Source organism: Copadichromis virginalis, linkage group LG20, assembly GCF_057382275.1.
Source record: "Copadichromis virginalis isolate Kocher_CV1m ecotype Utaka linkage group LG20, C_Virginalis_male_GT1.1, whole genome shotgun sequence".
NCBI lineage: Eukaryota > Metazoa > Chordata > Actinopteri > Cichliformes > Cichlidae > Copadichromis > Copadichromis virginalis.
In genome coordinates this window covers 3799246-3816497 of record NC_140637.1, presented here as the reverse complement: position 1 = coordinate 3816497, position 17252 = coordinate 3799246, and the positions used below count along the sequence as shown (strand labels likewise).

The 17252-nt window shown below is 40.7% G+C and overlaps 1 protein-coding gene across 2 annotated transcripts; it reads right to left on the bottom strand.

The window, feature by feature from the left end:
* Window positions 1-108: 108 nt before the first annotated feature.
* Window positions 109-16919, bottom strand: mapk14a (mitogen-activated protein kinase 14a). 2 transcript variants are annotated; one of them, XM_085444074.1, is made up of 12 exons: window positions 16506-16919; window positions 14074-14203; window positions 13909-13967; window positions 7604-7715; window positions 5504-5533; window positions 5222-5269; window positions 4984-5098; window positions 4823-4894; window positions 4103-4182; window positions 1473-1551; window positions 1190-1363; window positions 109-1108 (listed from the first exon to the last, which is right to left on the bottom strand). In XM_085444074.1, exons 1-12 carry the CDS (start codon window positions 16622-16624, stop codon window positions 1041-1043), a joined length of 1086 nt encoding a protein of 361 aa, XP_085300200.1. In that variant the 5' UTR covers window positions 16625-16919; the 3' UTR covers window positions 109-1040. The 2 variants fall into 2 exon arrangements, with proteins under 2 accessions (XP_085300200.1, XP_085300199.1); XM_085444073.1 differs by lacking the exon at window positions 4103-4182 and adding an exon at window positions 3602-3681 and having other exon boundaries at window positions 16506-16918.
* Window positions 16920-17252: the final 333 nt, after the last annotated feature.

Here is a 17252-nt window from a genome sequence, read left to right as displayed (position 1 = left end):
TTACTGCTAAAGGTGATTTCACAAGTCCATGAATCATGGTAAGGCATCATAGTTAGAGATAAGTGATTGGCTTGGAAATAAGGATAAAAAATTAAAAACAAAACAATCTCTTAGAAATAAGTCTTTATTTTGTTAAACAAAGGACTTAAAGCAGTAGTTACTCTGCAAAATTGAAAATAGCTCAAGGGATCCTTCGATTGCTTATAAATACCAGCTCCACAAAGTATAAATACAAATCCCTCCTTTTACACATTTAAGCTGCATTTTTATTAAAAGCTATGGCACGACACTTAAATTCATATAAACCAACAACACACTAGCGAACACACACAATGTCTTGACGTACATGCTAACAGTGATTGCTTCAGAACATGTGTGAAATTTTAAAAAACATGGAACATATATATTTACACAATTTGAGCAAAGCATGTACTATGCAGATTTCTCTTCATATTTATGGGCCTTGGTGAAAATAATAATAATAAAACCCTACATAGGAAAAGGCTCAGAGTTCATCTAACTAAATTAATCAAATTGAACAGTAAAATGTGAGAAATCTAGTTGGTGAGCATTAAAGTTCAGTGACTGCACAAAGAAGGCACATTGTCCCAATTGTCAAACACCTAAAAACACAGAAATGTACGTCTGTCACAGAAATTCAAGAATCGGGGGCAACTGCTTGGAAGTGGTTCACTAGCAAACTCCTTTTTCAACTAACAGAAAAATGCTCATCCATAAATTAATCAAAAAACAAAAACTAGCACAGCAATAGGTCAAAGTGTTTCAGCATCTCAGCGTCACAGTGAGGAGTCGAAATAAAGTCTAAATATTAAATAGAAAACTATTTTAGTTGTTGGCGAGAAGGGACGTTTTCCAGCAACTGACCAACATTAAGTCATTTATAAATAAGAATAACAACTTTTTTCTTATGTTTTCTGGTTATGTTTTCTCAATAGACTAATAAGGGCTGGTGTGTGTCTGAGACTTTAAAGCATAAGTTATGTAGTCAAAAGCTTGAGTTGAACTGGTGCTGCGTCTCATTACTCTGTGTCATCCTCATCATCAAAGCTAGGTGGCTGGAAACTGCACACCTCCTCAAAGGTTAATCCTGCAAAAAAGGAGAAGATGATTTGTTTCTTTACCGAGGAATACATCAGCATGCTGTCAGTTTTAGCGCGAGAAGACGTACGTTTCCACTCATCGATCTGCAGCTCCCGGCTCTCGAAGCTCTGGTCGTAAGGCTCGGCTTCAGGCTCGTCGTCTGGATCGTGGTATTGACCGAAGTAGGGGTGGGCCAGAGCTTCAGCTGCCGTTATCCTCTTATCCGTATCCAGAACCAGCATTCTCTCCAGAAGATCCACAGCTTAAAAACGCATCCGCATGTAAACATGACTGAATCACACTCAATCCCATTGTTTCTTTATGTAAACTTTGTAAATCATAGGGAAAAACCAGGTTCTCTTTGGCATTACCGAGTGGGTTGGCGCCAATAAATACATCAGCAAAGCTCCTCTTGGGCATGTGTGGCAAGGAGCTGATGTAGTTTCTGGCCTGTGAAGACACATCAACAGAGTAAACCAAACATGAGTTCCTACCAACAGCAACATGTCGTGACACATTATTTCATTTAACTTTTTCCAACCTGTTCGGCTTTTCGATCTATCCACATCTGTGCTGCGTTTCCTGATGAGTGCAGTTTACAGTCAACAAGTTCCTCTTGTGATAATTAGAGCATCTTTAAAACTAGATTTATGAAGAATTATTGAGGAACTTGAGCTTGTATTATGTATTGCTACAGAGTTCGACTCTTTGCCTGAAGTGAGACACATGCAGTCAAAAACCCATTAGTGCCTATGAGTGCAAGTGTTTACACTGCAAACCTTGTTTCTAATAAGATAAGATAAGTTAAGATAACCTTTATAAGATAAGATAACCTTTATTAGTCCCACACGTGGGAAATTTGTTTTGTCACAGCAGGAAGTGGACAGTGCAAAAGTTATGAGGCAAAAATTAGAATACAATAAGAATAAATACAGTACACAACTGTACAGAATAGAATAAAATAAAATACTATATACAGTAGAATAAAATAAAATAAATATACAATAAGATAAAAATAGAATACAAATACAAATACTATATACAACTGAGTAAAAATACAACGATGACAGAAAGGATATCCAATTCTTATAATGGCTTTTTATTAAATATTTTTAAAGAATTATAATAAAGTTTAAAAAATAATAAACCAAGTATCCTGTAAAAAGAAAGGACTGTTGTCTTTGTCTATTAGGGAAGCAAAGAAAAAGTATTACAATCATAATACTCTTCATAAAAAACCTCTCATGTAATTCAACGTGTGGTTTGAAAATAAGTGTGTTATGGTGGAAGAAGATGGCACCTTTCTAAGGGGGAAACAAAAAGAAAAAACACTGAACATCAAAATGCTGTTAGTAACCTTAACATTTAAATCGAGAAGTGCACTTTTTTTAAATCCAACTCAAGGTGCTTTTTGCAAATCACTGTTATAACCACGTCCAGCAAGCACGTCACACGACACAGGAGTGACTGAAACGGTAAAATTCTGTGTTTAATTCGAGCTTTTTGCCCCAAGAGGTCTAGTTCCTCCTTGCGCCCCACTTGCCTCAAAAGGAGTTTGAGTTTTCCTTAAACCTTGAAGCTCTTTTTAAAATGTGGCTTCAAATATTAATACCTCCGCCATGGCGGTTATCTTATTGGTAGCGTTTATGGGCGTGTCATTCTGTCTGTAAACATGATAGATCGAAAAGTTTACATCCACCAAGGTCTTCAAGGTCATTTTCATTATTTATTGAAAAAAAGTCTCATAACTTATAATTCTTACAGGTGTGGTAAAAGTACTGTATAAAGTCATATTTGACCTCTAACCTCTGCTTCAAGTTCAACAGATTGATCTGAAGGCTAAAGTGATAATATATAGCTTACTGCCACTGTTTGTATTGACAATATATAGGCATATAATGATAATGAGGGTTCAAAATATCACATTACTTTGGATCTCTGACCTCTTCTTCGAGGTCAAGTAAAATATCTTTTATCTTTAAAACTATGATTCAAATTCCACTACCTTTGTATTGGCAACATTTAAGAAGAGATACTGGTATACTGGAATTCTAAATATCAACATAATAGTTTGCATCCAAATATGTCACATTTGACCTCTGACCTCATTTTTATATGTACCTTTCTTATAAGTTGAGCCTAAAATGTGTTTTATTTTTCAAGAAAGTGAAGAGAAGGAGAATGAGCTGCCTAGATAGTTGGAAATATACTGTCGAATATTATTATATAAGAAGCTCAAGTTATTCATGCACAAGTAACGTTTGGATTTTTGTAAAACAATTGAGTGAATGCTACACTTATACTACATGCACATAAATAATGTTTAGGGGCTGAGCTGTCTTGGCGGAGGTTTGCGCTCTGAGTGCTTCTTGTTGCTTTTGTTCTATTTTAGGATGTGTTAGTGTGGAAACCATCAACATAAGCATAAATTCTGAGGAAAGTCTGACTGTCCGCCCGCTGCTAGTCCGCTCTCAAGAAAGTACCTCTGTATCCTCCTCACCTCATAGCTGGGCATCCTGTTCATTAGAGTTGCTGTGGGCGTCCCTGTCAGACGCAGTATGTGCTGAAGCTGGTTTATATCTTTGAAGTTTGTGTCAAGGGGAGTATAGTGACAGAGCAGAGTTAGTTAAGAAGCTGTGTCTGGGGCTAAACTCCAGGTCACGAGTCTCCAAGCTTTGAGCCCAGAAAAAAAACAAAACTAAAGCTTAAGCATCCTCAGAATTAGAGGAAAGACACATGACAACACTTCTCATTACAGGCACACAGTGAAAGATGAAATCACCTGTGTAACAATAATCTCACAGCAAACACTGCTTAATGCTCTTCAGAGGAAGCAAAGCACACCCACAAGGCTAGAGGGTGAAAAACATGCTGTCATTACAAAGCAGATATTTCCAGCTGAACCACAGAGTGCAGAGTTTAGAGCAGAAATACGGTTAGACAGAGAGGGGGGAGAAAAAAAAAAAAAAAACACAAAACTTGCACAGCTTTGTGAACTCACAGACTCTGAAGAGATTTTCTTCAAGAGCTCTGGACCTGGTTTTCCGACGAGCAGCATGATTAACTTCAACTGATCAATATCTACCAGCACACGGTAAAGGAAGACCAGACGCTGCACATGGGGACATCTGTAATCTGACCTCCTTTGAAGCTATGTAATAATCAATCCCATCATCTTTACATTTCACACACAGGAGGGAAAAAAGGAATCTGAGATGTTTCCTGTGGAAGACATTGAATTCATTTATATTGGGTGCTTTTAATAGAAAATGATTGGAGGCGGTGGGCAGCCTAGTGGAGCGCTTGCTTACAAGCTCAGCAGTTAGCTACCAAATACTGGCAAAAGAAAAGAGAGAAAGAAACAGGGTGGTGCAAGGAAAGACAGAGTGAAAGTATACCTGAGCCAAAGATACACACTTAAAATATAGAAAGAGTCATAGTGCCAAAGTGGAAAAATTACTCAGAGGTGCATGTGTCAAGTGAGAAAAATGTGTGATCGCTCTTCATGAGAAAACGCCTCAGGCAGAGTCGTGTTGAAAAGGAAAGGCGGCTTTCCGTGTGAGGACGGAGAAAAGCAGTATTGCAGATTTATTGCAGACAAATCAGCGTGCCTCTACGTCATCATCGGTGTGTGTTGGATCAGTTTAATTTGTTGTGTAAATTGTTTGTCAGCTGCAGGAGTTCATGGTGTGCACAGCGAACTGTCAGATGAAAAGGATACGGTCAGTGCCGGGAAACAGAGCACGTCCAGTGAGAAGTTCTGCCATTATGCATCCCACAGACCAAATATCCACTGAAACACAGAAGGACACAGACATTATACCCAGAACACTCTTCTATTTACAGACGGATCACAGAGGGGAGCTTCTTTATGCCGTCTACCTGTCATGTTGTAATGCATCCAGTTCAACATGATCTCTGGGGCACGGTACCAGCGGGTCGCCACGTAGCCGGTCATCTCATCGTCGGTGTGTCGTGCCAGACCAAAGTCCAAAATCTGACAACAATTTAGATGCCAAAAAAAAAGAAGCAAGACTTAAAAAATACAAACAAATCATTTGCATTTGTAGGCAGTTTTGAGATAAACTGATGTTTCAAATAAAAGCAGCGCTTCACTGACCTTCAGCTCACAGTCTTCATTCACTGCAAGGTTACTTGGTTTTAAATCCTGTGGTAATTTAAACCAAGATGGTGAGATGAAGTAAATCTGTTCTTTGTTAAAAGATGAGTCTTGCATCATTAAAAATTTAATCTAAAGTCAAAGCGTTATGACTTCCTTTCTTTTCACAGGATTAACAAGTCTGACTCTGCAAAGTGAAAGAAGTCAAACCCCGGGACACTTCATGTCCTCCTGTTCAACGATTGTCTGACAAAAGTTACTATAAAATGAAACAGCACTTACTCGATGTATGATGCCTGCTGAGTGAATATACTGCAGAGAGACGGGAGCAGACGTGTCAGATTACATCATGTGTTTACAGATAGACTGATTTAACACAACAAAACACATCAGGAGATACAGGACACGATGTAAAAACATTAGATAAGAATCACTGAAGGAACTCCTTGCTTAGAGGTAGATAATATAATGATACCACTCTCATATCTGTACATTAAATATATGGCGCTAGGAGAAGGTCATCTTTGCCTACAGTAGAGAATGGAAACATGGAGGGCAGCTAAGGCCTTGATTACACTCTGTTGTGGACACGGACAGCTGTAGATACAAGAGCCGAGTCACCATTCCTGTTATACTTCTTGAACCTCTGCCACCTGTGGTGCAGTTGTAGTTGGTGCTTTGTCATGCAGTCACAAAAAAGATCGGTCTGAAGACAAGATTTACGCCACTCGGACCAAAGCAGATTCACAAACACATCTCAGTTCAAAGGTGAAATCCTTTTCCTAGTACCTCAGAACAGGTTTAGTGTATAAGCACCGCCTGAATGCCAGAAAGAACTTGTTTACCTAAACTAACTATTAATACAGATAATAACTCATCTGTGACGCTATCTGCCAATTTCGTTTTTACTGTAACAACAGCAGTGAAGCTTGAGTAAACATGATTTGTAACTGAACACAGTTAAGACAATAAGTAAAATCCTCACTCCACTGAAAGTACACACAGGTGGAACTCAGGAGTGATTCTAACCTTGGCGGCCGACAACACTGTACACAATGGTAGACTGGTGACCAAGCAAATAAGACATTAAAAAAAGAAGATTTTTGATGAGAAAGCGGTCTTTAAACACACAGAGAGACAAAGCTGTGCAGGAAGTAGGATTTTATCACAGCAGAGGTAAGAGGGAATTCATTACAATGCGTTTCAAATGTCATCTTTTGCTTCTGGTTCAGTGAGTTTTGGTCAAAGAGAGACAAAACAGAGATGGTGACTTTCAGTAAACAGAAGGGGGGCTCTGCGCTTTGTGTTTACATGTTTTTGCAAAATCTGTTGACCTGTTTTTTAATCGTTTGTTGTTTTAGCCATTAGGTGGTTGTTGAAATGGTTTTGTGGGCTTTTTGCTGACATTCTGACCTTTCTGTGAATGCCATAGGTGTCTGTGTTTAAATAACAGATCTGGCGGTACATCCCGTTAAACCAGATGTTCTCCCCCCTGATGGGGTTCAACAGGTTAAATGTTTATTGCTTAATTACTTTGCGTAGTGTGAATGACAATAAGGGAAGTTTTTATCAGTAGGAAAAGCTGTAAAACCTACGAAAATAAAGTTAAAAGTCCAAAATTTCTGCTTGAGGCTGTTTGTGGTAAGCAGCAGATCAAACTTCTTAACATTCAGGCCTGTCAGACACTCGGACACTGAGCCATGGCTCTGTGCTAAGCTTTGTAATCTTCAATATCATTGAAATGCAGCCAGGTGCTGCTCATTTTATTCATTTCATCACTTTTCCCCAACACGCTTGCATTAAAATCCGGTTGCCCCGTCTCTCTGGTTACCCGGCCTGTACCACTACACTTGTCGTCTTGGAACGTCTGCCCCCCTTCCTTCTTTCAATAATGGTATGATCCCAGTCTGTCTTTGCATGTATTTGGCCACATGGTGTGCCCATCAAATTAAAGTCCCATCCCTGCCTGCATGGATTCTCAGCAGGGCTGAAGATTAGGCTGCTACATACAACCCGGCCATTAATAACTGACATATGAAATTATCTCACAGGCCAGATACAATTGTCCACAGGCCATACGTTTGACACCCCTGCTCTAAACCACAGCAAACCTGAAGAGATTTCACTAGAATCTCCAACACAGTCTGACCACTAAGGACAGGAAAGGGAGAGTTGCATTTATTGTGAAGCACTTTCTGATTTTTGTCTGTGAAAAGTGCTATACGAATACATTTTGCTTGCCCAGGTTAGCTAGCAGACACTTAGGACTCTAGCATTTGCTAAGCTGACCAGATATGAGGGTGGCATCAATCTTTATCTTGCTCAAGAAAAGGAAAGAAATAAGCACGTTTTCCACAACATCAATCATTCCTTTAAGCTCACCTTTAATCCTCGGAGGATCTGGTATATGAGAAACTGCACGTGGTCATCGGTGAGCTTTTGACATTTGACTATGTTGTTGAGATCTGCCCCCATTAGATGAGTCACGAGATACCTGCCAAAGCAGAAAAGATTGTTGTCCCAGCTTAAACAGACAAGTGTCAGAAGCCATGCCAGTGTTTGTCACGTCATTAAAAAAAAAAGAAAAAAATACTAATGTCATAAAATGTATTTGCACTTCCAAACTAATAATTTCAGAGCTGTTTGCAGCCTGTGCCTAATTTCCCCATATGACTATGTGAGCTTAAACCGGTTTAGCTGCTACTTCTTTTCACTCTCACGTCTCTCGAGAGGCACCGAAAGGCCAAGCCCTTCACAAATGGAATGTCATTTAACAACACACCCCAGATAAATGGGCTTAATAGTACTGCATTAGTGGATAATTCAAATCTAATCCCAAAGCTGTTTAAAATGCCCAAACAGCACTTATGGAAGGAGTCTGCAGCGGGATGCTAGACGAGCACTTTTGGAGCCAAAACTCACAGAGCCACGTGCTGCTTCGTCAGTCCGCTGCACAACAAATACCCGTTTCATGAATACTCTTCTATTCTCACACAGTACAGAGAACGAGGGCTTAAAATAGCATCTGGTTGTGCTTGAACTTGTTCTCAGCTGCAGACATAAGGACACAGACACTCGCCTAAGTTCATTCGCCTGGGGGGGGGGGGGGAATAGATACACACACGTATATAAAATATGAATAGTGACCTCTCTTCTCCTCTCTCCTAAAGAAAGAGGGGCATGGCTAGAGCGCTGAGGAGTCTCAGGGTCATACCCAGAGCACCTGCACAGTTGACATTTTTACTTATTTTTACGTTGCATGCAGAAACTTTACAGCGTTTGGCAGATATGCACTGGAGAACAGTGTCAAACACTGCAAAAGGCATGCCAGCCCACTGACTCACCCCCTGTTCTTTTTCCCACAGGGGTCCAAGCTTTACATGTGCTCTACATGTGTGACCTTGCATTGCCTCGAGTCCTCCATATCATTATGCTTTTCTGGGAGGAGGGCAGGGCTTCTTGAGTGGACGGCTCTCCATTACAACAGCACACAGATGCTGCCACTCGAAGTATGAAGACAAAATTCCAGCAAGTCATTAAAGTGTTCAGTTTCAATGAGTCTACTTCAGCAGTTTAGCGTTGTGGGCCCTCTTATTTTGTTAGTCATACATTTGTCTTCCCTTTCAAAGGCCCTGTGCCTACATTACCCAAGAAGCAATGCAACTGCAAACAGTTTATTCCACATTTCAGTGCGTCACACTTCGAGCTGCAAGCCTGCAGCAGAGATGAGCACATGTGGTTTGAAATGATGCTGCACTGACATGAATCATCTTTACATAAATAAATAACGTGCAATTCTTAAAGGGGCCACTGGAGACTTAAAAAGCAAAAAACAAAAAAATAAACAAAAATAATAAATAAATATAATCCTTAAGACTTTAATATTAAAATTCCAAATTTACATACATTGAAAACCTGATGATGGCCAAGTATAAGAAAGTAGTTTTACCCTCTTTTAGTGTTTTATCCCTTTATTGCAACTTTATGGTAAATGGACCGATTCTTATAAAGTGATTTTTATAGCATTTCTTTAACTGTTAGGTTTTGGTTAAGTTTAAAAGTCCCTCTGTTCTGTGGCAAAGAAGCGCACACGCCTTAGCTGGCAACCCTGCACTCGACCTTCTCATCCAAATATGGTCACTTCTGGCTCAAAACAAATTTAACACGCTGGTGCCTAAACACCAGCAGTGATGCTTCAAAATGCAGAATTTAGAAAGCAATGAGTGATGTCATATTGGCTCTGCCCATCTTTTATATACAATCTGTTGCAATTCATCCAATCAATTTCTTAACCACTTATCCAACTGGGTCATCAGAGGCTGGAACATATCCCTACAAGAGGCAGGGTATAGCATCTACCCCCCTGTAATCAATTTAAAAACTACCAATACTCTCTGGACTCTGAGAGGACACTGAAGAACTGGGAAAACTGCAACACAGGAAGTGTGGAGTGTCAAACTCCACTCTGAAGGCCCCAGCCGACCCACAGGCTCAGACCCCGAGCCTTCCAGCTGTGAGGTAAGAGTGCTAACCACTGCACTGCTGTACCGCTGCAATTTTAAATGTCCGATATCATAGAGGGGGAAAAAAAGTTTAGGAAAAATATTGCACAAAGATTTAATCAACTTTCAAAAGGTTGTGCAGACACAATACGTCAGAGAGGGGGAGATACTCGAGAAGATGATGGATGAAAAATGAGAAAACTTCACTACACTTCAAATCTCTGCATGAGCCTTTTCCACACTCTGAATTTAAATTGTGTTAACTGTGATCTGACTGAGCTGTCAGAGAAGCTTGAGATCACACAGCGTTGTTATTTTCTTCTATCCTGAGACCAAACACAGGCTGCATGATCCTTATAAATTATTACAAGAATAAAACTGTGATATACCTCCAAATGATTATGAAAAAAAAAAAATCTAGCTTGTGTGTTGCACTATAAACACAACATCATGCAAGTTTCACGGCACTTCAAATCACATGATGCTCTTCAAAGGAGGTTTGGTGTTCCAAGGAAAAAGTCTCATTTATTCCGCTCTCTTCACATGACCCTGGATAGACTGACTGATGTTGAGATCAGGGCTCTGTTGCAGGACTCCCTGTTGCTTAGGACTCTAGTTATATGAACTTAAAATTTTATTAAAAAGCTGATGCAAAAGTAACACATAACCTTTAACAAAACTGAGGACAGACACTTTCACAGAAAACTACATAAATTAATTCATTTGATTATTGCATAGTTAGACTTAGTCACCCTCCAATTACTCACCTCCACAGAGAGCTGACTGACCTACTGTCTCAGCCAAATAATTTCCTGGGGAAATCCCAGGACAGACTGCCCAACAAACTTATCTTTGCACAAGTGGATAGAGTTTATTTCCATATTTGTTACTGCTTCTTACTTCAGCCAGTAGAGCAGTAATAGAGAGCCCAGTGCAAATGTCCAACATTTTCAAGTAATTGGTAGCAAATGTCAAATTAGAGGTTTGTGATGCAGCCGAGAACCAAGTTAAGAGTTTATATAAAGTAGGTAAAACAAACATTAAACGTGTCACCAAATATATCTGTAAAGGTGGCATTGACATGAAAATTGCACCAACAACCTATCCATGCAAACCAACCAATGAAAAATGACACAGGGAAAATGTATTGAACATGCTTACTGAAGTTTATCTAACATTTCTTGCAAAAGCCTTTGCTGGTGATTACAGCTTCAAGACGCCCCATGTATGGAGGAAACTAGTCGCATGTATTGCTCAAGTGGGATTTTGGTCCATTCTTCAAATCCTGCAGGCACTGTGTGCCCCTTCAATGAACTCTGGGCTTTAGTTCTTTCCACAGACTTTCAATTGGATTCAGGTCAGATGATTGGCTACCATTCTAGCAGCTTAATTTTTTCCTCTCTTACTGTATGTTTGAGATCATTACCGCAATGAAACATCCACCCTCGTTTCATCTTCATAATCAATAATGTGTCATTACATTTCTCCAGTGATCCTTATATGAAGCGTGCCAGTGATGTGTTGCTGAAAAACAGCCCCACACATGATGCTCACTGGAACCTTCAGTATTTCAGAAAGTCTTCTGTAATCAGTGGCATCATGTCTTACAACAGTAAGGCTGCAAAGGTCTTGAGAGAGCTCACTGGTTTTACGGTGTGACACCTTAGGCCATCACTTGGGACTGAACAAGCTGATATTAATTTGCACCAATAGCAGGATTGCTTTCTAACTACTGATACATTTTAGCCGGTGTCATGACTTTCCACACCTCCTTTACTTCATGTGTTCAATGCTTTTTTCTTTATTTTTTCTTATTGTTACATATATGTGAATTTATGGACATCTATGGTTTGATTTCTTTGAATGTGTGGATTGTTGCCAACATCTGGTGAGAAATGACATGTCAATAGCACCTTCAGACTTTACTTAGAAAACTGGGGCCCGTTCTTCGTACCTCGCTAAGTAGGTTAGCCGGATTAGATTGTTGACGATTTCGCGTGATCCTGGATCAGTCGGTTCCCCGAAGCTCATCCGGGACTTGCTGTCATAGCAACAGAGCCGTAAGCGTAAACCTGCTCGGGAGCAGGTTTACTTTATGTAAACAGGATTAGATCGCGGCCACGCAGGTATGTCCGCTTCATTTATACGAAAGCAACAGCGATATTTTTCCACTGTTTCACCATAAATAAATATTATCAATGTAACTAAAGATAATGCAGCACTTGATCCTTTTATTGATGTCACACAGATACATACAGGTCATTTCCTAAAAAAGGGAAATGAACTATTAACATTCTATTACATGTATGTGATTATTACAGATGTAATTCATATTTCAGAGTAGTAATTGTAAATTACTTCGTGTAATCAAGATGAGAGACCACGGCTATAAAAGCGAAGGTGGATTTGGGAAGCCTGTCGCAGCCATGTCCTGTCCGTATACGCGACCAACCCATTGCGGAAGGTGCAAGATTGATAAGGAGAGTCCTCAGAATTCAGCGTATATTGCGGGACAGACAGGATCCTTTAGCTCAGCGCGACAGTGTGCTCATAGAGAGATATCGATATTCCCGTGAGGGTATTATTTACTTAACCAACTTGTTGACGAGGGGGTGCAGGACCACCACCTGTCTTTTTTTGCTCTGCCCTTTTCTTGGTTGCTGTTATGAACAAACTAACAGAGTATTACAGGCCAGTATTACCTTGCCAAGAGACGCAAAGCAATCTAAGAGATAAATATTACCATTCTGTAGAATACTCCTGTATTCCACTTTTACTTGTTCCCATGTTCTTGTGGGTCCTGTTGTGGCTCTAATGTGAAAGGGGATATAATATAACATATTATAATATAATATAATGCCATATGATATTGGACAATATAGTGTCATATGATAGATCTACCCTACCGCCTACTGGTGTTGGCCAGAGGGGCCGATGGCGCGATATGGCAGCCTGGCTACAACCGTAGCTGCCTCCACCAGTGTGTGAATGTGGGAGTGAATGAATAGTGGTATCGTAAAGCGCTTTGGGTGCCTTGGAAAGCGCTATATAAACCCAATCCATTATTATTATTAAATTACCTACGAGTTTGATTTGTCAGCAACTTTCTGCCAGCCCTCTCTCCTTGCTTTTGCAGCCTTTGCAGTGTTCTCTTGCGTTTTAATTAAACTCTGAAACTCCTGAAATCCCTCACTCATGAGTTCTTGCTCTGCTGCCGGAAAATACCGAGCACGCCCCTTGAACATTTTCGCCGACCAATCAGCGGGTTGCCGATCAATGTTTCTACTATCGATGCGTAGCCCCTTTTACGACACCCAGTGATGTCACATTCCTGCGTCCAGCTGTAGTAATCGTCAACAGCAGGTGTGTTCGGGGAACCGGATTAGCGAGCTCACGGTTAGCGCGATGATTTGATCTTGGATGTGTCATTTGATCTTGGATGTAGTAAGCGACGTACGAAGAACGGGCCCCTGGTGTTGTTTTCAATGTTTACTTTAGCCGCTGTATGCTCCCAGGACGTGCAGTTTGCTGCCACACTGACCTTCATGAATTTTAGATATTGGCGATAATGCTTCCAGTATCGCTTGGTTCAGATAATGAAGTAAATAGGATGGGTCAATAATACAGGGACATTTTCAGTATGAAATCATAAATAAGTGAGTGACTCTAAGCATTCACTTGTTGGATGAGGTGCTCCCTGGAATCTGCTACAGTTTGAACTTTCAGTGTCAAGAACAAAAAGAAAGAAGAAGAAAAAAAAGAGTGACACTCCACCAATAACAAGCAAGGCAGCACGCACAACTGCATGCTGAGTCACTGCTAAGCTGTTCACTTCCAATTTCCAAGAGATTTTAACATCAACAAACAATAACTACCTGTTTTTCTGTAAACCAGGGCATGTACTACATGTTCCACAAAACCAGAAATCAGGAAACAGAAGGAAGGAAGCTGGTGATGAAGAGACTGGCTACAGCCAGTGAGTGAATAACTAACATAGCAGAGAGTCTAAAGAATGTTTGTCAGTGTTTTCAGTCTCCTGGCGTGCCTCCAGGTGTTTTCCAGGAACAGTCGGGATTGTGGGCTGCTGAGAAACTCAAGGCTGCTGAGCTTCACATCACTGTTAAATTATGCAAAAGCCCTGATACTTTAAATTTAAGATAACATAAAGAAGCACATTCGACTCACACGTCGGTGAAGTCCTTCAGAGAGGTGGCAGGGGTGAAGACATCTAAGAGGCCAATTACCTGCAAGAATGAGACAAACACTGTTAAGCTCAAAACTGAAGAACAAAGACCTGCAGGGCTTTGCTCTCAACAGGCGGATCAAATTGAAGAGAGACAACTCACTCACGTTTTCATGTTTCATATGTTTAAGCAGCTGCAGCTCTCTGTAGGTTCTTTTGGCGTGGACGATGGACTGAAAAGGCCGAGAGAGCTTCTTCACAGCGACCTTCAAACCGGTCTCCATGTCAATGGCGGAGCTGTTTAAAAAAAGTCAAAAGCATACATGTGAGCTTAAATCTCATTGGGGAAAACACCTTAACTTTTAGCATACACCAATTTAGATCATAAAACCAACAAGTGATCAGCATTTATTTAACACTGAAAGACTGTGGCTTTAATCAAAGCAAGCCCGTCCTTTTCAGGCAGAGGAACTGAAGCGTTTCATGTGGCTCAGTCTGGGTCTGAGTTTGCTCTCAAAAAACCAAAGTAGGTTGCAGGAAGAGCTGCTGAAGGCTGGGGGGAAAAGCACGACATCAGCAGAAAATGCCATCTCTCAGCAGCAGCATATCCCCCGCTCTGAAAACCAACTGTCTCTGACCCAAAAGCAACACCCACCCCACCCCTGCTTAACTCACCTAAACAGAGTCACGGCTTGTGGATGGCCTCGTGTGACTGCTGTGGGGACACCAGCGTGCCCGCAGACACATCAACATCAATCGATATTAAAGGTTAACAAAGAAACCACCTATAGCAATGCCAACCTAATAATAAAAATGGATACAGGGATTATCATCATAGCAAGAAACAGAGGGCTCGAAGCATCTTTCTAGTCTCTGGTTCAATTCCTCAGCATATATTTGAGTCACCTTAACTGTTCTTCCCTACATACACTGCTGCACTGAGCTTTTACCCATTTCAAGAGCATGCAGGAATGTAAATCCCACATACAGCTGTATTAGATATTAAATCATCCCGTCAGCTCCCTCATAAGAAGGACCTCGTGTTTGATTGAAGGAAGTCAAAACAGTGCAGTCATCCTTTGTCTTACATAATGCAGACACTATCTAGGCAGCACCCTCACTGAGACAAAACGAGTATTTTTTAAGTGGTATGAACACATCTAAAAAAGACTATGTCCTTTAGCAATTTGCGCATAACAGTGTTCAGTTGTGCAAGCTTCTTGGACAAAGACGCTCCTTAACTCGTTCGATTTATTAGGTATGATGATATGGGAGTCGACTTCTGATAAAGCCACCAACCTGCAGCAGGGTTCAGGTGTGCGTCATTGCCACACAGTTTAGAGCATGCTGTTCAGTTTCAGTTTCAAATTACTGGCTACAGTAAACTTGAAGTCATCACGTAACTGCTAACAATATAAGCCAGCGCACTGTTATAATAAAAACAATCACAGTCAGTGCAGCAGTAGCAGCGAGCTGACAGTAATCTGACCAGCAACAGATTATCCTATTGCCCAGCAACAGCACAGCTGTCCTCTTCCATTTGCAAAACAAACATCTGCTCACTAAAAGAAGTGTACCACTGACTATGTTGTGTCCCAGATCGTATCAGCAGCACAATCCATTTAATTAAAAACCTATGTAAAGGGTCCATTCAGCCAAAGATGACCTTACTGCCGCTAGGCAACATTAAGGAAACCCACCCTCAAGAGGCAAGATCTCCACTCTGCTGTGCATGCAAATACCTCTGAGCTGCAGATTTGTATATAACGTATCAAACATTAACTGCAGGGCTCCCTAACATATAACTAGTTATCAAGAGTGAAAGGCAACACTGAGAGAACATTAAGGTTTTGATGAGGCTGCCTATCAAATTTGCATGAAGACAGCAGCTGGTTTTCATAGCAACCAACTTGGGAGGTTTTAGCAGCTGTTGATCATTTTCAGTCATTATTTTTAAAGTTAGCCACAAAAGTAAAAGATACTAACATTACAGTGACTTAAACAGAAAACTGTTTGCACTTATTATTATTATAGATTTTTTTTAAATAGCCAAATAGTCAATCTATCGGTCTATTCATTGTTTTAGATTACAGCACTCTGACTTTCTTTATCCATGCAAGATCAGTGAAGTGGACATCTCAACTTTCCACTTGTGCTCCTAATAAGAAAAACATCCAGAAGCTGTGCTCACATCGTCAATATGAAGGGACTGAGTTAATTCAAACAACCTACCTAGCAGCAAGCAGCTATATTTGTTGCACTAACGGTGCAATGTGCATTAAATGTCTTTATCCAGAACAAATGTGGTCGGAGTAACCTGAGGAGACCAGAACACTTGTGTGACTCTTAACATGCACACTGATCAGTGCATGTGGATCAGACTTTCTATACTTAGTTCACAGCCAGGAATTTATTAGCACTTAATAATTACAACTCGGTAACACGTCAAAGATAGCAAGTTCTGGGCTTTTCTTGCTCAAACAGACACCGCGGCTCCACCTTGCTCGCCATTAGCTTGTGAAGCGCAGGCCTCGTCTAAATGAATGGACAAGTCAGGCTAACTTCACCTAACTGAACTTTTTGGAGGAAGGCGATTTACCAGACAGATCCGTAGGCGCCGGATCCAACCGGGGTCAGTCTCTGGTACCGCTCCGGGACTTCCCATATCGTCTTGTTCACCTCCTCTCGATAAAAATCGTGTTTCTCTGGTCGCGACATTCCTGCAGGACCAACTGCCGACCACCGACCGACTTTCTGCTCCAAGGTGGGGGACTCCGAGCCGCGCAGAGCTCAACTTTACCAAAGTGCAAAAAAAGTGGCGCTAAACGAAAAGTTTCTCGTCCCCGGAGAAACTGATGTCGTTTAAAGTTACCGTGCTGCCTTCTTGTGAAGTTCTGCAATGTGTGCACACACTTTTCAGGTCTCCACGTTATTTGTTCCTCCTCACCCTGCTGGTTCTCACGCTCGCCCGAGATTTCACCCCACTCGCTTCGCTAAACGGCGCAAAATCTCGCGGGAAAAAGAAAGAAAAAAAAGTTGGGACAGCTGTGCGGACGACGTCTGAAACGGTGCTGCGTTCAGGTAGTGCAGGAAAAATACTCGGAGAACTAATCGGTGTCAGACGATTAAAAATAATAATAATAAAAAAAAAATGAATGTGGCTTAAGCATTTTAATCTGCAGAATATCGAAAAATAATTCCGTTTAAATGGATAAAAGTTATGAACTTTCCGTGTGAATTGGAGAGTACTTGACTAAAGTATCTTAGTTATACCACCCGATTAAACAGGATGTAACATTAAGAGTTAACTGTGTTTTTTTTCCTGTAGCATGTTTACTTTACAATA

Bases quoted from the DNA above. Each gene is read 5' to 3' on its own strand.
- mapk14a (XM_085444074.1), bottom strand. From the start codon at position 16,624: ATGTCGCGACCAGAGAAACACGATTTTTATCGAGAGGAGGTGAACAAG. The intron at 5,534-7,603 runs GTGAGCTTAAAG...GTCTCTCTGCAG, and splicing joins AGATCCTCCGAGGATTAAAG to TATATTCACTCAGCAGGCAT. The intron at 1,109-1,189 runs GTACGTCTTCTC...CCTTTTTTGCAG, and splicing joins GCAGATCGATGAGTGGAAAC to GATTAACCTTTGAGGAGGTG.